The following is a 23,777-nucleotide window of genomic DNA, read 5'->3' as shown; positions in this document are numbered from 1 at the left end:
TTCACTGTTCTTTTCCTGGCTCCCCTACCCACCCCACCTTCCCCACAAAAACTGCTTTTACCTTTACCTGGAAATGGTATTTAAAGGGGTGGGGTGAGCAATTTGGGGGGAATTACTCAGTTTTCCTGCAGATGTCCCATGTAAACAAGGGTGTATACATATTGAATTTCTTGTTTGTTTTTCTCTTGTTATTCTGTTTTACTACAGGGATGGCTTTCAGCCAATAAACCTAAAAAGGTCAAGAGAAACTATTTGTTGCCCCCTACAAACCTAGTAAAGTAGGGGCAAATGATAAAACCTAGATAACAATGATGCATAAGAAAACTAAGAAGAATCATCATTTAATAACATTCATTCCCCAACGAACAAAAGAATCATTCTTTCATGAGATGAAAAAGAAATTGGTGACACAGTGGCTTAATGATCTGGTTTTGTCACTTCTGTGTCTAGGTTGTAGGTGTGGCACAGGTTTGAACTTTGGCCATGGACGTTTGCATGACTTGTTTGCGGCCAAAAAAAAAAAATTAAAAAGTAAAGAAAATAGAAAATAACTGCACTAATCCAGAGAGAAGGATAAAATTATATATATGTGTGTGTGTGTGTGTGTGTGTGTTTGCATAATATATATAAAATATGTGTATATATGTTTAGAATAGATAGTAAGATACCCTATGAGGATTCAATCTAAAGATGTTTAAAATCTCTGCTCAGTCTTTGGATTCTGCCATTGTTATTGAATCAAAGTTCCTGTGCTCAATGCACACCAAGGCCAAACAAACAAAAAGGGTTGGTGTTGGGATCTGAGAAAGGTTTATTGCAGGGACAAGCAAGGAGAATGAGGTGACTCATGCTCAAAAGAACAACCTCCCTAGTGGTTTGGGGGAAAAATTTTATAGGCAAAAAAAAGGATCGCCTTTATCCACTTCACCGATTGCTCAAATTCAGGCATATGAGCAGAATTTCCTGTAAGGCTCACTTTTAGATTCACATGAACATTTATTTTGGTATCATGAATGAATGAAAAATACACAATAATACTTTCATCTGATTCACAAAATATCCCTCTTAAAAGTATCCCTTTGCTTCCCATCTTAGAAGAATAGTCTCAATAAAATCCTTAACATCAGAGGAACACTTCTGGAGGGAAGTTAGCTATGGGTCTCAGTCAATGCATGATACATGAATTTATGGGTTTTATAAGAGGCTAGGATAACATTGCTTATAAGACACTATGAAATTATAGATATGAGATGAGGATGGATCATGAAAAAACAGTATGCTAATAATTATGTAAATCTAGAGGCATACAAGTAAATATTTTATAAACAAAAATAATTGAGAGAAATGTACAAATTGTCTCAACAGTTTTGAATTGTCTTCATATTCTTGGCATTTTGTCATATTCTGATTTTGTTTCTAATGAACATATATACTCCTATATAGCATCACACGTTTAAATATAAAAGTTTTGGGGTTTCCATAGCTGTGCAGTTGAAATGCATCTGAGTACTATCCATGAAGGTGTGTTTTCAATCACTGGCTTCCTTCAGCGGGTTAAGGATCCGGCATTGCCGTGACCTACTGTGTAGGTCATAGAGGTGGCTTGGATCTGGCATTTTTGTGTCTGTGGTGTGGGCCAGCAGCTACAGCTTCAATTCAACCCTGAGTCAGGGAACTTCCAGATGCCTCTGGTGTTGCCTTGGAAAGCAAAAAAAAAAAAAAAAAATCATTTCATTCACTGAAGATTTCAGTTATAGGGTAATTACGTGTTTCCCTAGAAAGTGTGTCTCTACTACCCCAGGTATCAACTTAGACATAAAAAAGAGGACCAAACAATGCGGTTCTTCATTGTGTGGTTACAAAGGGAAAAGACAAGCAGCTTCTCAAAACCTAGCAGAGGTACACTGCCTTCTTGAACTTTTGTCCTTGGAAATATTCCAAGTAAACTTCCTTCGAAGGAAGTTTCCACCAGTCCACAGGGAGGACCAAATGTTGCATTATCATCGATCCCCAGTATATCAGCACCCAAGAACTAACTGGATGAGTGGCAAGACATACGCTTCTCAGCATACATACACAATTGATCCCTGATATTCATTTTAGATGTAGCTTCCTGGCAATATTCACCACTGATCAGGAGCTGAACACAATTTCTAGGTTGATATTTTTTGTCCCCTCTTTAAAAAAAAATGAATGCACTAAAACTTAAAAAAGAACTCACAGAAAAGAAAAATATTACAGAGATTTTGTACTTAAATAGTCTTCGTGTCTAATCTGTGACCAGAAGTTGAGGTTGACTTATGGCTAAAAAGACAGCATAGGAAGACAGTGTTTGACACCAATTTTGACTCCTGGTAAGTATTACTGTCTAAATGATAATGTTTTCCTTAGAATCAAATAAAAGAGGGACATCATCAAAAGAATATATATACAGATACTATTTGGACATTACCCTCAGTAATGCCAGGGAGGGTGGAACTAGAAATACAGAGTTGAGGTAAAAAGGGTATGAAATGCAATATACATACATTAGAAATATATTTTGAAAGAACGTTGATTTTGAAGGGTCAAATTAGAAAATCATAACTTAGAAGCTAATATTAACATGAGGTCTATCTTTTTCATGTACCCTATAATGTCCAATTAGGTTTGAAATTTATGTATCATACATATTAAATAATATTGGAAATGAAAAGAGAGCACATGGTATATTAATACTATTACTCTGTCATTGTTTATTACATATCCAGCATTTTATTTCCTCAGATTTGCTGAATTTAATTATAAATAGAAACAGTTATGGTAAGGATGCTCTTTGGAGCCAACCTATCTTGGAAAAATAACAGAGCCAACATATAATAGTTCTGACTCTGGATAAGTTCCCTAAGTTCTCTATGACCTTTTTCTTATCTAAAATACGTGGTTAATAGCATTACCTGTGGTATGATCGATAGTCCGTGGAAACATAATGCTTTAATAGAGGGAGGCATTAAGAAGAGTGTCACGCATATTTTATATATCCAATATATTAGCTTATATCCATATGGCAATTTATAACTATTTCTGTATTTGGAAATCACATTAAGATTTTTCTCTGTGAATTCTGTAAATCATTCTTATTATCACTTTGAGAAACACTAAACTAATAAAAATATGTCCTGTCTTTCATATAAATAGAAACAGTTTTGAAGTCGTTCCTCCTAAGCATCAACTTTGATTTCTCAACAGTTTAGAGCAGGTGGACACTATGGGTAGAAGGAATGCCACACACGTGTCTGACTTCATCCTTCTGGGACTGACAGATTCAGAAGCAGTCCAGAGGATCCTGTTTATGCTCTTTCTCCTGATCTACCTGATGACTGTGCTGGGCAATGCAGGGATGATGCTGATAATCCGCCTGGATCTCCAGCTTCACACCCCCATGTACTTTTTCCTCAGCCACCTGTCATTCCTTGACCTCAGTTACTCAACTGTCATCACCCCTCAAACCTTAGGGAACTTACTGACATCCACCAAGTACATTTCCTACATGAACTGCTTCACCCAGATGTATTTCTTTGTTTTCTTGGCTGCCACTGAATGTTTTCTCCTCTCGTCCATGGCCTTTGATCGCCGTGTAGCTATCTGCAATCCTCTGCATTACCCAGTGGTCATGTCCACAAGAAGCTGCTGCTCCCTAGTTTTCGGATCTTATTTCTTTGGCTTCATGGACTCCTTTGTCAATGTGCTTTCCATAAGCAGATTGGATTTCTGTGACTCCAATGTGATCCATCACTTTTTCTGTGACACATCCCCAATCTTAGCCTTGTCCTGCACTGATGTACAAGGCATAGAAATAATGATATTCATTTTAGCTGGATCCACAATAGTGGCATCTGTCACCACAATAGTAGTGTCCTATGTGTCTATCCTGTCTACTATCCTGAAAATTACTTCCACTTCGGGAAAGCAAAGAGCCTTCTCTACCTGTGCCTCCCACCTCCTGGGAGTCGCCATCTTTTATGGCACTACGATATTTACTTATTTAAAGCCAAGTAAGTCCTACTCCTTGGGAAGGGATCAAGTGGCTTCTGTTTTTTATACTATTGTCATCCCCATGCTGAATCCCCTCATTTACAGTCTTAGAAACAAAGAAGTGAAAAATGCTTTCATTAGAGTCCTGCAGAACACAGTGGGCTCCAGGCAATTAAAATGAGAGTGAGGCTAAATTTCTGATTTCATCATTATTTTTTTTCCTCTTCCCTATGGTGCATCCTTTTTGTATTTGTTTTTGGCTGTACCTTCATTTGCTTCATCAAGTACGATCTTTTCATTTCCGGGTATATGCCTTTAGAAATCCATATAGATGGTAAAGCTCATTCGTGGAGAATTTGACTGCAGAAATCCACAGGGCAGTTAGAAACTATGAAATGTTAGAAACTATGAAATCTATGGTTTAAATTTACATGTTTTTAAGGGCAATGGCCTCTTAAAATGAAAAATATAATTGTCCTCTTTTCAATCATAGCATACAAATTCCCATGTATCCTCCAAATTCAGAGAATTGTATTATAGAAAAGAGCTTTGTTTGTGGACTAATGATAATAGTTTTAGATTTTTTTTTTTTATTTATCCAATGGAAACATGATATAGCAGAGTGATTATGAAAACTTGCTTTGGAACCAAACATTTCAGGACTTAGATTCTAGATCTGCTACCCTTTTAGCTGTATAACCCCTGAAAAATAACTTTAAGCCTTAAGTTTTCTCACCTGTGGAAGAGACAGAATAATTCCAGATCCATAGATTTACTGTAAAGATTAGATCAGACAATGACCCTAAGGCACTTAAGGTAGTACTCATCAATGCTGGTCATTAGCATTAGAAAGCTCACATCCCTGCATCATGCACCTTGGACTTGGCTTAAAGAATGTTCACTTGTGTTTTATAAATTACTTTTGGTTGACTTAAAGGATAAACACAGGAATAGCTAAGGAAAAACTCAGCCCTTCACACTTTGGATTTCGAGGGTGATATATTAACCTTGCAGAAAATTTGGAAAAGAGGGAAAAATTTAAGGGACTAGAAGTGCCCTCAACAATTATTAACAGCTTTGTATGTGGCCAAGATGGATAGTTACGTGTGATGGGTACATAATGTATACCTGAGCCTTATTTCTGTCCTTTCTTAAGTATTTCTTTGCAACTTTCTGTGTACAGTTAAGATGTTTACCCTTCGATGATTTCTTTGTCATTGAAACCTAAGGTGAATGGGTTCTTGCCACATGGGAAAAATCAAGCTTCTAATTGTGCAATGCTTTAGACCTGAAATGTTTGTAAATTCATCACATTAAAAATTTGCAATCAGTGCTCTCTCTTTGGTGACTACCTTATCTTTCTGTCATGTGTCAACCTAAACTGCTTCTTTGTTGAAAGTCTCTGTATTTAAAAAAAATTTTTTGCCTTTCTTTTGATTTCTATAGGTTTTTCATGCTTATTAAAGATAAATTCTTGAGTTAAATACTCTCCTCATTTGTTTCAAATATTTTTAAGAGACAACTTGTAAAGCTGTGAATTTATGCTTAATTCAGATTTTGTGGTAATTCATAAATCTTAGTCAGAGTTTTATACTTTCCTTTTTTAAAATTTTTTTTTTTCATAATTTTTTTTTTTTTTTTTTTTTTTTTTGGTCTTTTTGCCGTTCCTAGGGTTGCTCCTGTGGCATATGGAGGTTCCCAGGCTAGAGGTCTAATCGGAGCTGTAGCAGCCGGCCTACAACAGAGCCACAGCAATGCAGGATCCGAGATGAGTCTGCAACCTACACCACAGCTCACAGCAATGCCTTAACCACCGAGCAAGGCCAGGGATCAAACCCCGAAACCTCATGCTTCCTAGTTGGATTCATTAACCACTGGGCCACAATGGGAACTCCTCTTCTTCATAATCTTGAATTGCAGTTTTAGTGTCTCTGCTATTTGAAGAATATTTAAGAGAATATTTTCCCTTTTCATACTCTTTGAGTGTTTTTGTTGAAACTCTTGAATTAGATTATTTTTATTCAAGCAGTGATGACTATAACATTTTTATTTTTTGAAATTTATGGCTTTCTTTATAAAACTACACTTGATTATTTTTTAAATATTATAAAAATGTTTAAAATAAATTGCAAAACTGTGATTTCTCTTTGAAGAGTTAAAATTGTTAAACTATTTCTCTAATAAAATTATCAATTAACATATTCAAATCTTTAAAAAATGCATTATCTTCTTCTACTTAATGAATGTAGTAGTTACCTTATTATATATAAATGCCATTTAAAATGATTATGACATATCTTCGCTCTGACATCCATGTTGTCTTGACTCTACATTAACAGCTATTCCTAATTGTTCTTGCTTGCATTTATTTAATAATAGGCATTTTTGTCTTCTCTCTCATTTTGTCATTTCACATATTGGTGGGCTCTTTTCATTTTTCACATCTTTTTTATAAACTGTGTTTCGCATTGCTTTCACTTATTTCTATTTCCATAATTAGGAGAACCCAGCACTCGAAAATAATCTTAGCAATGCCTCTAAACTAAACTTCCATTTGCACCTTATTTTTTTGTTGGTGTTGTTGCCTAAATATTTTAAATACCTTTCCAAACACTCAGTCTCCCAAGCTAAATACCTAGAAGTAATCCTAGGTTTATCTCTTTTAATTTATCTAACTATTTTTTGGATTAGGGAAATCCAATGAATTGGACCCTCTCTGCCAAATACCTAAAAATATTTCCCCTTTTTTATCAATCATCATTACTGATTTCTCTATTCTAGTCCCGACATCCTCTAATCCATCTGTGGTGGGGCTTTATGGTGGGAACTTGTGGCAAGACAAAATATAAAAATGAGGAGAAATGTACATAATTCAGGGGAGGTGTGGAGGTTGAATCCCATGACAGAGGGCAGTTAATCTTTGCAGGTGGTTCATCAAGGCAGGTCCTTGTTTCTCACTGCCCAGCTGGAACATCCACCTTCTGGGAGTGTGGGTAAATCTCATGCCTGGCAGTACCCATATCTGCACCAGTTCTCCAAGGTGAACAGCAACATTCAGGCGATAAGAGCAGGAGGGTTCTGTCACCATTGCCCTGGAAGCCTTTCACTAGGCATTGGTTTCATGAATCTCAGGAGGAGGACCCAGGACCCTGCCCCTGTGATGCACTATTGTCTCTTTCTGCATTTCCTCACTCCCCTAAGTAGCAACACTTTGAATATGTCCTATGGACCTCAGGGAAGCTCTAGGAGGTGAAAAGACTTTATTCTACCAATCAGAACCTGGGGATGTGAAAGGCTTTTTACCCCTGGAGGGCCTCACAGGGTCCTGCTGGGCTTCAGTTCCATTTTTCATTGATAAACCTTGATCTTGAAGGGAACCTGTTTGGGGGAAGAAAGGCACTAACTATGTGGATAAGGGGGTTAATCATAGACTCTTCAGAGGAACTTGGTTTTAGGTGGATTCCATTTCAACATGACACAATAAGTGGTATAAGAATAGCCTGAAATCCAAACAACACTAAACACAAACAAGATGAGTTTCAATACTGGGATGACATTGAGCAGGAAAAACTTGCTCCTGGTAATTTTGCAATCACCATGGTTATTGAGGTGGTATTTACGCTGAAAATGACCACTAAGTCTCTCATTTGGTCTAAGTCCCAAACTTACATGATAGGTTCGGAGGAGAATGGAAGGAGCTCCCCCACACTTCTTCCATTCTCTTGAGATTGTAGCAGGTAAATCTGGAAGTTAGACCAAATGAGAGACTCAACGGTACGTCTCTGGGAATGTGGCCATTAGAGCTGGACAGCAAGAGACAACCATCCATGGGAAACAACTGTAAAGAATAACTACCTATAAGGATAGACAGCCCCCAGATATCATCCCCTGCTATTGCATTTCTCTGGTCCTGAGACCAGGACCCTAACCATCATCTCTCGTTTTTCTTATTTTTCCCTTCCCCTGTAATCTTCCCTGCCACAAGCACTAGGTCCTGGGACTGGACCCTGACCCCTTCCCCTATCATGTAACCTTCCTTTCATTTCCTTGCTACGAGTTCCCTCCATAGACCCTGGCCACAGAGTCCCACCATGACCCTCCTCACAGTCGGGGCTGATGCTGTCTTGAGTTCAGCCTGTCTGTATCTGCTGCCTTAATAAATCTCCCTTGCTTTACTGACTTGGCCTCGTGTGTTCAGGAACCTAACATTACCGACTGTCAATGATAGGTGCCCAGGGGGGTGGGCACCAAAGCCCTCCACTTGTACCCCAGAATGTGGTGGTTCCAGGTGGGCAGTGAGGAACAATGGCCTGCTGAAAAACAACCACCTGCATAAATTAACCACCTAAAACATTAACTGCCCCCTGTCTTGGGACTCAAACCTCCTACCACTCCCCTGAATTGTTCGACATTCCCCTCCTTCTTTTGATTGCTCCTGCCACAAATTCCCCCCATAATCTCCCACCCAAGTATCCGTTATAAGTCTGGCATCCCCTCAAAGTCGCTGCTGGAGTCCTTGAGCTCAGTCCATCCCTTCCTTTTGGATGCCTTAAAAAGCTCCCTTGTTTTACTGACTTGGCCTTGTGTGTTCCTCCCTCAGCAAACCTAACAGTCAAAAGCTTATGCTGGTTTTTAAATCACCAAACAAGCCTTTTGCAGCACCACTAACTTGATCATACCTACATCAGGAGCGCCTTTCTCCACTTTGACAGATTGTCTCCTGAAATTCTGGACTGTGAACAGAACTTCCTGTAAGAGCCACTTTTAAATTTCCATGAATACTGATTTCAATATCATGAATTAATGAAAAATTCACAGTAATATACATATATATGTTTTTTTCACATTTTTAAAATTTAATTTTTTTAAATATTTTTTTTTGTCTTTTGTCTTTTTAGAGCTGCACCCATGGCATATGGATATTCCCAGGCTAGGGGTCCAATCGGAGCTGTAGCTACCAGCCACAGCAACACCAGATCTGAGCTGTGTCTGTGACCTATACCACAGCTCACAGCAATGCCAGATCCTTAACCCACTGAGCAAGGCCAGGGATCTAACCTGTGTTCTCATGAATGCTAGTTGGGTTCACGAACCACTGAGCCATGATGGAACTCCTTTCTTCACTTTTTAGAACTACACCCAAAACATAAGGAAGTTCCCAGGCTAGAGGTCAAATCTGAGCGATGGCTGCCTGCCTATGCCACAGACACAGCAACACAGGATCTGAGCTGTATCTGTGACCTACACCACAGCATGACAACACAGGATCCCTGTCCCACTGCAGGAGCCCAGAGATTGAACATTCATCCTCATGGATACTAGTCGGATTCATTTCTGCTGAGCCACAATAGGAACTCGCTATGTTGCCAGAATTCGGCCCTCTGTCTGCTGGTGCTGAATCGAAATGCAAAGGCAGAGTTTTGGGTAAAGAAGAAAAAATAGCTTTATTGCTTTGCCTGGCAAAGGAGGGTCACAGCAGGCTAATGCCTGAAAGACTGTGCCCCCACCACCCCTTGGATAGAATTGCAAGGAGTTTTAGGGTAAAAAGGAGAAAAAAAAATGTTTTCAGATAGAATCACGGTTGGGACAAACATGGATTCTTCTTTCTTAGGGGGAAGCTTAGTCGACTATCAAACCTGGAGTCAAGAGATTGTTCACGACGGTGGTCTTCCGGGTTATTGCCTAGAATAACGGTCCTTGCAAAAAGGGCATATTGATCAGACATTAAAACCATCTATGAAAGTTCCTGAAAAACATCATGTGCTAATAATCTTTAACACACAGGCAATTACACTCAGGGTGCCTAATCTTTAGCTGACTGGTGATTGTGTTTAGGGTGCAATTAAGTCAGAGAGAAGGACAAGGAAGGACTCTAAGCAGTTCAATTGTATGGTATTGTATGGTATTGTATTTATTTTGCTTTTGCTTTTTAGGGCTGCACCCACAGCATATGGTAATTCCCAGGCTAGGGGTTGTAGCATAGCTATAGCTGCAACCTACACCACAGCTCACAGCAATGCCAGACCCTTACCCCACTGAGCCCGGCCAGGGACCAAACTCGCATCCTCTTAGATACGAGTCAGATTTGTTTCCACTGTGCCGCAATAGGAACTCCTAAGCTGTTCGGTTTTAAAGCATTCATTTCTAAAAGAAGCATAAGGAATATCACTTTTCCCTTAGTTGTATAAGATGACTCTATTATTATGTGTATGCCTTCAGAGAGAACCAGGCTCCTGCCCCAAGGCTGTATGTACTATTGTTGTTGACTGTTCCTTCCTTCCCTGATCAGCAACTGTCCGAACCTGTCCCCAGGAACTCAGGGAAGGTCATGGGGGCTGAACAAGGCCCATTTCCTAAGAGCAAGAAATGGGAGACACAGAAATGCTCTTGTACCCAGGAGCCCCACAGGGCCGAGTCCAGTTTCACCTTCACAATAACATTTTAATCTGATTCATGGGCTATCTCTCTTTAAAGTCTCCCTTTGCTTCCTGTTTGAGACAAATTTTCTCAATAAAATCCTTAACATCAGAGGAACGCTTCTAGAGGGAAGTTAGTTATGACGTATCAGTCAATGCATGATACATGGAATTATGGGTTTTATTAAAGGCTAGGATAGCATTGCTCATAGTAGAGTATGCAATTGTAGATAGGAAATGAAGATGGAAATTGAATAAACAGAATGCTAATAATTATGTAAATCTAGAGGTGTAGAAATAAATATTTTATGAAGAAAAGAATTGACAGATACGTATCAAACTCTTTCAACAGTTTTAAATTGTTCTTATATTCTTTGCATGTTGTTCTATGCTGATTTTGTTTCTAATCAACATATTTACTGCTATATAGTACCACACACTTAGGTATAAAACTTTCATTGAGAAAAATGTATCATTCCATCCCTGAAGGTTTCAGTCCTAGAGTAATTATTTCCCTCGAATGAGTTTCTTTACTGCCTCAGGCATCAATTTAGACCTGGCAAAGGAAGACCAAACCATTAGGTCTTCATTGTGTGGAAATGGAAAAGACAAGCAGCCTCTCACAACCTAGCAGAGCTACTTTGAGTCCTTGAACTTTTGTCCTTGGAAACATTCCAAGTAAACGTCCTTGGAAACCGGTCCACAGGGATGACCAAATATTGCCTTATCTTTAGTCCCTAGTATATGAGGTATCACAAGGATGACCAAATATTGCATTATCTTCAGTCCCTAGTATATGAAGTACCCCTGGCATTACCCTGGCATTAGGATGATCAGCAAGACATATTTGTCTCTGCTTACATACACAGTCAATCCCTGACATAGTTGCCATTAGCTTCCTGGCAAATTTTAACTTTGATCGGGAGCTGAACACAATTTCTAGGTTGATTTTTTCCCCTCTGAAAAAATGAAAGCACTAAAACTAAAATGAAATTACCTCTTAGAAAACAAAAATATTACAGAAATTTTCTGCCTAAGTAGTCTTCATGTCTTATTGTGACCAAAATTTGAGGTTCATATATGGCTAAAGAAGCAATATGGGAAGACAGTTTGGGCACCAAATTAGACTCCTGGTAAGTATGATTTTCCAAGTTAGAAGATTTTCCTTAGGATCAGATAAAACTGGGACATTATCAGAAGAATAAGCCTGCATACATATATATATATATATATATATATATATATATATGTATTTTTTTTTTAGGACCTCACCTGTGGCATATGGAAAGTCTAGGCTAGGAGTCAAGTTGGAGCTACAGCTGCCAGCCTATGCCACAGCCACAGTAATGTGGGATCTGACCCGTTCCTGTGACATACAACACAGCTCATGGGAAAGCCAGATCCTTTAACCCACTGAGTGAAGCCAGGAAGGTAACGTGGATCCTCATGGAAACTAGTCAGATTTGTTTCTATTGCACTAAGATGGGAACTCCCCCAGGTTCTATTTTGACACTATCCACTATCCTGCCAGGGATTTTGGAACTAGAAATGCAATGTGGAGGTAATCAGGGTTTATAAGCAATATGCATATTTTAGAAATATAATTTTGGAAGGACTTTAACTTTGAGTGGTCAAATGAGGAAATCATAACTTTGGAAGCTAATACTAACATGCGCTCTATCAGTTTAATACATGTACTGACATCCAAGAAGTTTGAAATTTGTTTATCATTCATCTTAAATAATATTGGAAATGAAAAGAGAGCACATGGTGGATTAGAACTATTATTCTGTCATTGTTTATTACATATCCAGCATTTTTTTCCCTCAGGTTTGCTGAAGTTAATTCTAAATAGGAACATAGTTATCATAAGCATGCTCTCTGGGGTCAATCTATCTTGGAAAAATGGTACCCAGCATACAACAGTTCTGCCTCTGGATAAGTTCCCTAAATTCTCTGTGACCTTTTTCTCACCTCAACTATGTGGTTAATAGTACTAACTACAGTGTGAACATTTGTGGAAACTTAATGCTTTAATAAAAGGAAGCATTGAGACCAGTGTCATGCATATTTTATATATCTAATATATTAGCTATTACTATATTTAAAATGCCAATATAAAGCTATTTCTATAATTGGAAATCACATTAAGATGTTTCTCTGTGAACTGTGAAAAACATTCTTATTATCAATTTCTAGAAACACTAAACTAATAAAAAATACGTCCTGTCTTTCATCTAAATACAGTTTTGAAGTCATCCCTCCTAAGCATCAACTTTGATTTCCCAACAGTTTAGAGCAGGTGGACACTATGGGTAGAAGGAACGACACACACGTGTCTGACTTCATCCTTCTGGGACTGACAGATTCAGAAGCAGTCCAAAGGATCCTGTTTATGCTCTTTCTCCTGATCTACCTGATGACTCTGCTGGGCAATGCAGGGATGATGCTGATAATCCACCTGGATCTCCAGCTTCACACCCCCATGTACTTTTTCCTCAGCCACCTGTCATTCCTCGACCTCAGTTACTCAACTGTCATCACCCCTCAGACCTTAGGGAACTTACTGACATCCACCAAGTACATTTCCTACATGAACTGCTTCACTCAGACATATTTCTTTATCTTCTTGGCTGCCACTGAATGTTTTCTCCTCTCGTCCATGGCCTTTGATCGCCGTGTAGCTATCTGCAATCCTCTGTATTACCCAGTGGTCATGTCCACAAGAAGCTGCTGCTCCCTAGTTTTCGGATCTTATTTCATTGGCTTCATGGACTCCTTTGTCAATGTGCTTTCCATAAGCAGATTGGATTTCTGTGACTCCAACAAGATCCATCACTTTTTCTGTGACATATCCCCAATCTTAGCCTTGTCCTGCACTGACACACAAAACACAGAAATAATCACATTCATTTTAGCTGGATCCACGCTAGTGGTGTCTCTTACCACAATAGTAATGTCCTATGTGTCTATCCTGTCTACTATCCTGAAAATTACTTCCACTTCAGGAAAGCAAAGAGCCTTCTCTACCTGTGCCTCCCACCTCCTGGGAGTCACCGTCTTTTATGGCACTATGATATTTACTTATTTAAAGCCAAGTAAGTCCTACTCCTTGGGAAGGGATCAAGTGGCTTCTGTTTTTTATACTATTGTCATCCCCATGCTGAATCCCCTCATTTACAGTCTTAGAAACAAAGAAGTGAAAAATGCTTTCATCAGAGTCCTGCAGAAAACAGTGGGCTCCAGGCAAGTAAAATGAGAGTGATACTAAATTTCTGATTTCATCATCATTTTTATTTCTCTTCCCTATGGTGTATTTCCTTGGTCTCTTTCCAGAAACAGTTGACTCCTTTATGTGTTTGTTTTCTGTTGAACCATCACTGCTTCACCAAACATGATCTTTTCATTTCCGGGAATATTCCTCTAGAAATCCGTGTAAGAGGTATAGCTCAGTGATTGAGCTTTTTACTGCAGAAATCCATAATATATTTGGAAACTATGAAACATATTTGCTATAGTTTAAATTTACATATTTTTAAGGGCAAGTGATTTGCAAAATGAAAAATTACAATTGTCATTTTTTAAACTCTATCGTACAAATTCCCATGTATCCTCCAATATCAGAGAATTTTATTTTGGAAATAAGCTTCCTTTGAGGAATAATGATTACAGTTCTAAGAATTATTTCTTTGGTTTTTATGGAGATGCAATTTAGCTGAGTGATTAGGAATTGAACATTCTAGAATATAGATTCTAGATCTTCTACCCTTTTAGCTGTATAAGCCTTGAAAACTCCCTGAAACTTTAGCCTTGGGTTCCTCAACTATGGAAGATAAATACTGATTCCAGGTCTGTAGAGTTACTGTAAAGATTACATCAGATGATGACTGCAAGGCATTTAAGGCAGTACTAAGACGAGCTGGTCCTTATCATGAGAACACGGGCATTCCTGCGTTATTTTTAATGTTCCATGAATTTTTCTTAAAGAATATTCCCTTGTGTTTTATAAAGTACTTTTGTTTGATTTAAGGGACAAACAAGCAAACAGCTGAGGGGCAACCCAGCATTTCCTAGTTTTGGAGGTAGAGTGCTGTATATTAGCACTGGAGACAATTGGGAAAACACTGAAAAATTTAAGTTAATAGAAAGATCCTGTTATTAATACCTTTGTAAGTGGTCTAGATTGATAGTTATATGCATAATGTGTACATATCATATACATAAGCAATATTTCCATCATTTCTTAGGTACTTTTTTGTAGCTTTCTGTATAAATGTATAAATTTAACCTTTTTTAGTTCCTTTGTTATTGAAACCTTAGGTGAATATGTTCTTCGGATATGTGAAAAACTCAAGACTCACTTTGCAAAGGAATGCAAAATGAATAAAAAGTTTGTAAATTCATCAAGTCAAAAATTTGTATGCCATGTTCTCTCTTTGGTGGCTACCTTACCTTTCTGTGATGTGTGAACGAGCTTCATTAAACTGCTCCTTTGTTGAAATTTTGTGTATTTTATTTATTTATTTATTCATTCATTTATTTACTTTAATATTGTATTTATGTATTATTTATTTAATGTATGTATGTATGTATGTATGTATTTGCTTTTTAGAGCCACACCTGTGGCATATGGAAGTTCCAGGCTAGGGCTAGAATCAGAGCCACAGCTGCTGGCATATGCCACAGCCACAGCAATTCAGGTTTCTAGCCATGTCTGGGGCATACACCACAGCTCAGGGCAATGCTGGTTCCCCCACCCACAGAGCGAGGCCAGGGATTGAACCTGTATCCTCATGGATACTAGTTGGATTCCTTTGGGATGTGCCACAATGGGAAATCCAGAAATTCTGTGTTTTTTAAATAAATCATTGCCTTTCTCCTGCATTCTATGGGTTTTTATAATCCCTAAAATAAATGATTGAATTAAATGCTTGACTCACTGGCCCCAATTTTTTTAACAGAGACAAGTTGTAAAGCTACAAATTTACAAGGAATTCTGATTTTGAGGCAACTCATGTATTTTCGTCAGACTGAGTGCTAAATTATCCTTTAATTTAATTTTTCCTTTTTGCCAGGCCTGAGTGATGCCAAAGCTCCTGGGCCAGAGAGCAAACGTGTGACACAGCAGCCACCCACGCCCCTGCAGTGACAGGCTGGATCCTAAACACACTGCAGCACGAGGGACCTCCCTAAATATTTTCTTTTATATAATCTAAAATTGCAGTTGTCATTTTCTCTGCTACTTAAAGGGTATATAAGAACAAGAACATATGTTTATTTTTCCCCTCTATTTGAAATTTTTTGTTTAAATTTTTGTAGCTAGTTTTGTTCAATCAATAATTATAATTTTTTTAATTTGCATTTCTTCTTTGTAAAATTACATTTGATTATTTTCCTTAAACACTTTTTACATATTTAAAATAAAGTGCTAAATTCTGAATTCCCTTTAAGGAGCTGAATATTTAAAAAAATTTTTCTAATTCCAAACTGTCAATTAACTTATTCAAATCTTTTAAATATGCATTATCTTCCTCTAAATAGTTTAAAACACTCATATTATATATGAATAACATTTAAAATTACTATGACTTATGTTTTTCTCTGATATCCATGTCATTTAGACAACCCACTCACCCCTGGGTCCCCATGCCCCCATGCCTTTCACTCCATTGGAGCCCATGGTAACTCTGGTTGTGGCAGGTAAGCCAATATCTTTTCTTATTAATAAGATGGCCACTTACTTGACACCGCCTGTACCGCCTGAATTTGCAGACCAAACACACTCCTCTCCAGTTTCCCTTGTGGGGTTTGATGGTTTAATTTCCCACCATTAGAGAGAATTTACCTAACTTGTCTCTTTATTAGGAATGCCCTGCAGTCACTCTTTCTTGATACTACCCATGTGCCTAACCCCAATTCTGTGCAGATGTAGTCTGTCTAAACTCAGAGCCTCCCTTACCTGTATCCTCCTACCTCCAGCACGGACTCCTCCTTCCTCCTTCTTCTTACTCTTCCAGAATCTGATAAATGACCTCTCCCAGCCTCCACTCTTTCACCCACAGTATGGGATACCTCCACCCCTTCCATAGCCCAACATAATACTCCCATTCAAACTAAGTCGAAAGTCTGTCCTGGAGTTCCTGCTCTGGCTCAGGGGTAATGAGCCTGACTAGTATCTATGAAGATGCCATTTCAATTCCTGACCTTGCTCAGTGGGTTAAGGATTCGGTGTTGTCATGAGATGTGGTATGGGTCGCAGACACAGTTCAGATCCTGCATTGCTGTGGCTGAGGTGTAGGCTGACACCTGTAGCTCCAATTTGCCTCTAGACTGGGAACTTCCATACGCTACATGTGCAGCCTTGCACACCCATCCCCCTGTCAAACCCAATATACTCCCCCTGATGGACGTCATTAATGGCGACGTACACACTATTCTTAGGTGGAAACTGAAATGAAGGCCTGAAAAAGAATAAGTTTGGGTGGGTCATTGACCCACCCAGACCCAGACCTGCTGTCTCCACTTTGCCAGGCCTCCACAGGAAAAACAGCCAAGCTCATGAAGTGGTTGACTTCCCAAGGACAAAGACAGCCCCAAGGAGAAAGTTAAATTTTTATACCATGACCTCAACCACCATCCCAGGTCTACAAATCTTAGCTTATGACCCTCTGCCTATAAAACCTGATTCTCTCGCAATGGTGGGGGGCTCTGAGTTCCTCTTGCTCAGTGCTGGTCAATAAATCTTGCTTGAGATCTCACTGCTCCAGTCAACTGTCCTTCTTTGGCTGGGGCTCTAACAACTGTCAGGTCCACGTCCCCTTTCCATGTCAGATCTCTCATATCCAGGATAATCTATGCTCCACTAGCCAGGATCCTATTACTTTAACCAAATAATTTCATGCCCTTGCCATAGCCTTGGACTCGAGCTGACAAGACACTCATGTAGTTCTAGCTACTTGCTATACCCATGAAGAGAAGGCCAGAATTGGGGTCCTGCTCCAGGCCTGAGACATGTCTACAGAGGACATGAAGAAGGAGATCATCAATTCTGTCAATTATAATAAACACAGGGAAGCCACACAGGGACCTGTTGAAAACCCACTCTTTTTCAGGCCATGTTGGTGGAGGTTATAAGGAAATACACCCAAAATGACAGGCTCCCAGGAGGATGGAGACAGACCCCCTCACCCCCTAAATGTTGCTGTTCACCTTGGAGACCTGCTGTAGACTTGGGTTTGGCCCAGCACAAGAGCTACGCCATTTCCAGGACTATGGATGCTCAAGTTGGGCAGCAAGAAACAATGGCCTGCTGAAGACTACTGCCTGCATAGATTAACGACCCACAAGGATTAACTGCCCTCTGTCATGGGACTCGACCCCCTACCCCTTCCTTGACCTTCCTCTCCTCCTTCTTTGTTGTTTGTGCTACAAGTTCTGGCCATGAACTCCAACCACGGAGTCCCACCACAGATCCTTTATAAGCCCAGCACCTACTCACAGTCAGGGCTGGCACCATCCTGAGCTCAGCCCATCCCCCTCTGATCCCCTCTGGCTCAGCATTAGTGAACCTGACTAGGATCCATGAGGATGTGGGGTTGATCCCTGTCTTTGCTCAGTGGGTTAAGGATCAGGCATTGCTGTGAGCTGTGGTGTAGGTCACAGAGGCAGCTCAGATCCTGTGTTGCTTGGCTGTGGCATAGGTCAGCAGCTGTAACTCCGATTTAACCCCTAGTCTGGGAACCTCCATATACTGCAGATGTGGCCCTAAAAGACAAGAAGGAGAAAAAATCTCTTGCTTTACCAATTTGGCCTTGTGCATTCCTCCCTCAGAAAATCTAACATAGTCCAGACTAGTAAAGGAGACGCAATTCTTGTAGTCCATTTCATAAGCTAGGCCTCTCCTGACAGACAAAACTACAAAACTTAGAACTGGGCTCATGAACTCCTTTTCTAGTCTTACTTGACATGACCTTAAGGCCTGTAATAACAGAGAAGAGTCTTGTAAGTATTAAGGAAAGATTTTCTGTGGCCTTAAGGGAATATTTACGTCTCAAAGTGCAATTTAAGATGCACCTTAAGTCATTCCAGGAGGAATTTCTAAAATCCTTATCTCCACCATCTTTTTCAAATACAAATTTCAGAAAAAGAGGTACAACTTGGAGGTTAAATTCTCAGGGACAAATAAAAATCCTGTGGCTTTTCCATAAACATTAATAAAAAGAGATTTAACCATGTAGACAGGTAACATTGATTGGTTCCATCTGCCAAAAACCCAGTTTAAATCCGGTCTATTTTGTAAGTGATGGTTTTACCCAGTTGTTCCTGATTCATGGCTGAAACTTTGGAATGGGAACTATGAGGTCTCTGATGTGTCTGTATGTGTCTATATGTGTGTGACTGGGGCAGAATAATCATTCGGGTCGTTAAGTGCAGGAACATGGGCTTGGATATATTCCCTAATTAATGTCCATCATTTAAGATTTGTAAGAACTAATCAAGACAAACAGGCTTTGCCTGTTGGAAGATTAAGCATTGAAAGTACATTTGTTGCATGTCAAGGTGGGAATTAACCCCTGACCTATACATTTGACCGTTAGCAAAAGACTACAAAGAGTTAACCATTCTTATGTCTAGGGGAAAGAAGAGCAAAAGGACCGAAAAACTTACGGAGCATACCCAGACTCTAAAATCCCTACTGTACAAGGACTGATATAGGTAAACCGGGCACGGCCAATGGGGAAAAGAACTGACAGCAGGACCCCACATTGGTACCCCCATCCTTAAGAGGTTAAAACCTCCATAAAACAATAGAAAGGGTGGATCTCCCCCAATCCCCCCAGTGTCTGTGCTGGGAGCTAACTGCTTTCCTGTAATAAGGACTTTTGCTTGTTTGCTGCCTATGTGTGTTCTCTAAGTTCATCCTTCCGCTCTGTGAACAAGAACTCAGGATCCAGTTAACATCTTTCCAGTAACATCATGGGGGTATGGCATTGTCAAAATTAATTCATAAAAGGGTCCTTTTTAATTGGCTTCAATTATCATATTTTAATCTGATTCACAGGCTATGCCTCTTTCAGTCTCCCTTTGCTTCCCTTCTTAGATAAATATTCTCAATAAAATCTTTAACATCAGAGGAACACTTCTAGAGGGAAGTTCATTACGGGGTCTCAGTCAATGCATGATACATGAAATTATGGGTTTTATCAAAGGCTAAGATATCATTGTTCATAGTATATTATGAAATTGAAATATGAGAAGATATGAGATGAGGATGAATATTGAAGAAACAGTATTCCAAGAATTATGTAAATCAAGAGGCATAATAATCAACATTTTGTGAACAAAAAAAATTGAGAGAAATATTTCAACAGTTTTGAATTGTTTTCATATTCACTGCATTTTTTGTATCTAATTTTGTTTCTAATCAACATATTTACTCCTATATAGTATCACGCATTTCAATATAAAATTTCATTGAGAAAAATGTATCATTCCATCCCTAAAGGTTTCACTCCTAGAATAATTATGTATTTCCCTAGAAAGAGTTCCTCTACCATCACAGGCATCTATTAGACATCACAAAGGAGGATCAAGCCATTAGATCTTCATTGTGTGGTTACTAAATGAAAAAGACAAGGAGCTTCTCAGAACCTAGCAGAACTACACTGAGTCCTTGAACTTTTGTCCTTGGAAACATTCCAAGTAATCTTCCTTGGAAACGGGTCCACAGGGATGACCGAATGTTGCATTACCTTCAATCCCCAGTATATAAGGTAGCCTGGAATTCACATGACAAATGGCCAGACAAATTCTTCTCTTCTTACATACACAGATGATGCCTGATATTCATTTTAGACATAGCTTTCTGGCAAATTTTACCTTTGTTCAGGAGCTGAACACTATTTCTAGGTTTGTTTGTTTGTTTGTTTGTTTTCCTCAGAAGGAAAATAAAAACACCAAAATTTAAAAAGAATTTATCTCATAGAAAACAAATATATTACAGAAAATTTGTACTTAAACAGTCATGTCTTTTTTTGTGTGACCAAAATTTGAGGTTGACTTATGGCTAAAAAGACAATATGGGCAGACAATATTTTTGCACCCGTTTTGACTCCTGGTAAGTAGTACTTTCAAAGTTAGAAGGTTTTCCTTAGAATCAGTTAAAACTGGAACATTAATGGAAGAATAGAATTATAGACACTGTTTTGACATTACTTTAAGTAATGCCAGGGCTTGTGGAACTAGAAATACAGTGTTGATGCAATCAGGATCTCCAAGCAATATGCATATTTTAGAAATATAATTTTGGAAGAACTTTGATTATGAATGGTCAGAGTAGGAAATCAAAACTTTTGGAAACTAATACTAACATGCGGTCTATCATTTTAATACACCCTATTAACACTCACTGTCATGGTTTATTATATGTCTAGCATTTTTTTCCTCTGATTTGCTGAAGTTAGTTATAAATGGGAACATAGTTGTCATAAGCATGCTTTCTAGAGTCAATGTATCTTCAAAACATGACAGAGCCAACATATAATATTTCGGATGGTTCTGACTCTGGATAAGTTACCCAAATTCTCTGTGACCTTTTTTCTCATCTAAAATATGTGGCTAATGGTACTACCTATGGTGTGATAATTTGTGGAAACTTAATGCTTTAATAAAGGGAATCATTCAGAATGGTGTCATGCATATTTTACATATCCAATATATTATCTTGTAATTATAGCCAAATGACAATTTATACCTATTTCTATCTTTTTTTTTTTTTTGTCTTTTTAGGGCCACACCTGCAGCATATGGAGGTTCTCAGACTAGGGGTCAAATCATAGCTGTAGCCACCAGCCAATGCCAGGGCAACAGCAACACCAGATCCAAGCCACGTTTGCCACCTACACCATAGCTCACAGCAACTCCAGAACCTTAACCCACTGAGTGAGGCCAGGGATTGAACCTGTGTCCTCACTGATGTGAGTCAAATTTGTTTCCATTGAGCCACTACGGGAACTTGTATACCGATTTCTCTATTTGGCAATCAAAGCAAAATTTTTCTCTTTGTACTCTGTAAATTGCTCGTATTATCACTTTCAAGAAACACAAAACTAATTAAAATATGTCCTGTCTTTTGTATAAACACAAACAGTTTTGAAATCATCCCTGCTAAGCATCAACTTTGATTTCTCAACAGTTTAGAGCAGGTGGACCCTATGGGTAGAAGGAATGCCACACACGTGTCTGACTTCATCCTTCTGGGACTGACAGATTCAGAAGCAGTCCAGAGGATCCTGTTTATGCTCTTTCTCCTGATCTACCTGATGACTCTGCTGGGCAATGTAGGGATGATACTGATAATCCACCTGGATCTCCAGCTTCACACCCCCATGTACTTTTTCCTCAGCCACCTGTCATTCCTTGACCTCAGTTACTCAACTGTCATCACCCCTCAGACCTTAGGGAACTTACTGACATCCACCAAGTACATTTCCTACATGAACTGCTTCACCCAGATGTATTTCTTTGTTTTCTTGGCTGCCGCTGAATGTTTTCTCCTCTCGTCCATGGCCTTTGATCGCCGTGTAGCTATCTGCAATCCTCTGCATTACCCAGTGGTCATGTCCACAAGAAGCTGCTGCTCCCTAGTTTTCGGATCTTATTTCATTGGCTTCATGGATTCGTTTGTCAATGTGCTTTGCATGAGCAGATTGGATTTCTGTGACTCCAATGTGATCCATCACTTTTTCTGTGACACATCCCCAATCTTAGCCTTGTCCTGCACTGATGTACAAGGCATAGAAATAATGATATTCATTTTAGCTGGATCCACACTGGCGGTGTCTCTTACCATAACAGTAGTGTCCTATGTGTCTATCCTGTCTACTATCCTGAAAATTACTTCCACTTCGGGAAAACAAAGAGCCTTCTCTACCTGTGCCTCCCACCTCCTGGGAGTCACCATCTTTTATGGCACTATGATATTTACTTATTTAAAGCCAAGTAAGTCCTACTCCTTGGGAAGGGATCAAGTGGCTTCTGTTTTTTATACTATTGTCATCCCCATGCTGAATCCCCTCATTTACAGTCTTAGAAACAAAGAAGTGAAAAATGCTTTCATTAGAGTCATGCAGAAAACAGTGGGCTCTAGGCAATTAAAATGACAGTGATACTAAATTTCTGATTTCATCTTTTTTTTTTTCTCTTCCCTATGGTGTAATTCCTTCGTCCCTTTCCAGAAACAGTTGACTCCTTTATGTGTTTGTTTTCTGGTGAGCCATCACTGCTTGACCAATGATGATCTTTTTATTTCCAGGAATATGCCTTCAGAAATCCATGTAGGGGTTATAGCTCCATGGTTGAGCATCTGACTGCAGAAATCCATAATATATATGGAAACTCTGAAACACATTAATGCTATGGTCTAAATTTACATATTTTTAAGGGCAACTGATTTGCAAAATGAAAAAATATAATTGTCATTTTAAAACTATTATACAAATTCCTATGTATCCTCCAATATCATAGAATTTTATTATGGAAAACAACTCCATTTGAGGAGTAATGATAAAAGTTTTAGGAATTATTTCATTCATTTTAAGAAGGCACAATATAGCTGGGTGATTAGCAACACCAAACAGTCCAGAATTTACCCTTTTCACTGTAAAACCCTTGAAAGCTCCCTGAAACTTTTAGTCTCAGGATTCCTCAACTATGGAAGATAAATAATGATTCCATGTCCATTATACATACAATAAAGATTACATCAGATGATAACTGTAAGGCATTTAAGGCAGTACTAAGAATTGCTGGTCCTTATCATGACAACACTGGCATGCCTGTGTTATTTTTTGCGTTCCATGACTTTTTCTTAAAGAATGTTCACTTGTGTTTTATAAATTACTTTGGTTTGATTTAAGGGATAAACACACAAACAGCTGAGGAACAATTCAGCATTTCCTAGTTTTGGAGTTATAGTGCTATATATTAACATTGGAGGAAATTTGGAAATTTTTGAAAAATTTAAGTTAATAGAAATGCCCTAACATTTATCACTAGCTTTGTATGTTGTCTAGATTGATAGCTATATGTATATGCATACACATTATATAAATTAGCGATATTTCTGTGATTTCCTATGTACTTTTTTGTAGCTTTCTACATAAACTTACAAATTTAACCTTTTTCTATTCCTTTTTAATTGCTACCTAAGGTAAATGTGCTCTTGATATATGGTAAAAACTCGAGATGCATTTTGCAATGCTTTGGGTCTGAAATGTTTGTAAATTCATCATGTTAAAAATTTGCATGCAAAGTTCTCTCTTTGGTGGCTACGGTAACTTTCTGTGA

General features: G+C 38.7%; 3 protein-coding genes across 3 annotated transcripts; all 3 read left to right on the top strand.

Moving 5' to 3' along the window:
- Positions 1–3,247: 3,247 nt before the first annotated feature.
- On the top strand, positions 3,248–4,195 carry LOC146405158 (olfactory receptor 8H1-like). Its single transcript, XM_085015166.1, has one exon. It carries the CDS (start codon positions 3,248–3,250, stop codon positions 4,193–4,195), a length of 948 nt encoding a protein of 315 aa, XP_084871292.1.
- An 8,546-nt stretch (positions 4,196–12,741) lies between these two features.
- Positions 12,742–13,689, top strand: LOC146405157 (olfactory receptor 8H3-like). Its single transcript, XM_085015168.1, has one exon. It carries the CDS (start codon positions 12,742–12,744, stop codon positions 13,687–13,689), a length of 948 nt encoding a protein of 315 aa, XP_084871294.1.
- A 7,954-nt stretch (positions 13,690–21,643) lies between these two features.
- LOC146405156 (olfactory receptor 8H1-like) lies at positions 21,644–22,591 on the top strand. The gene has a single exon (XM_085015167.1). The coding sequence runs from the start codon at positions 21,644–21,646 to the stop codon at positions 22,589–22,591; it is 948 nt and encodes a 315-aa protein (XP_084871293.1).
- The last annotated feature ends 1,186 nt before the right edge of the window (positions 22,592–23,777 follow it).

This window comes from Sus scrofa, chromosome 2 (assembly GCF_054392235.1).
Source record: "Sus scrofa isolate SSC_HxYL_T2T_F1_AM1 chromosome 2, Sscrofa_HxYL_maternal_Yorkshire_Landrace_v2.0, whole genome shotgun sequence".
NCBI classification, from domain to species: domain Eukaryota; kingdom Metazoa; phylum Chordata; class Mammalia; order Artiodactyla; family Suidae; genus Sus; species Sus scrofa.
This window is presented reverse-complemented; position numbering and strand designations above follow the sequence as displayed.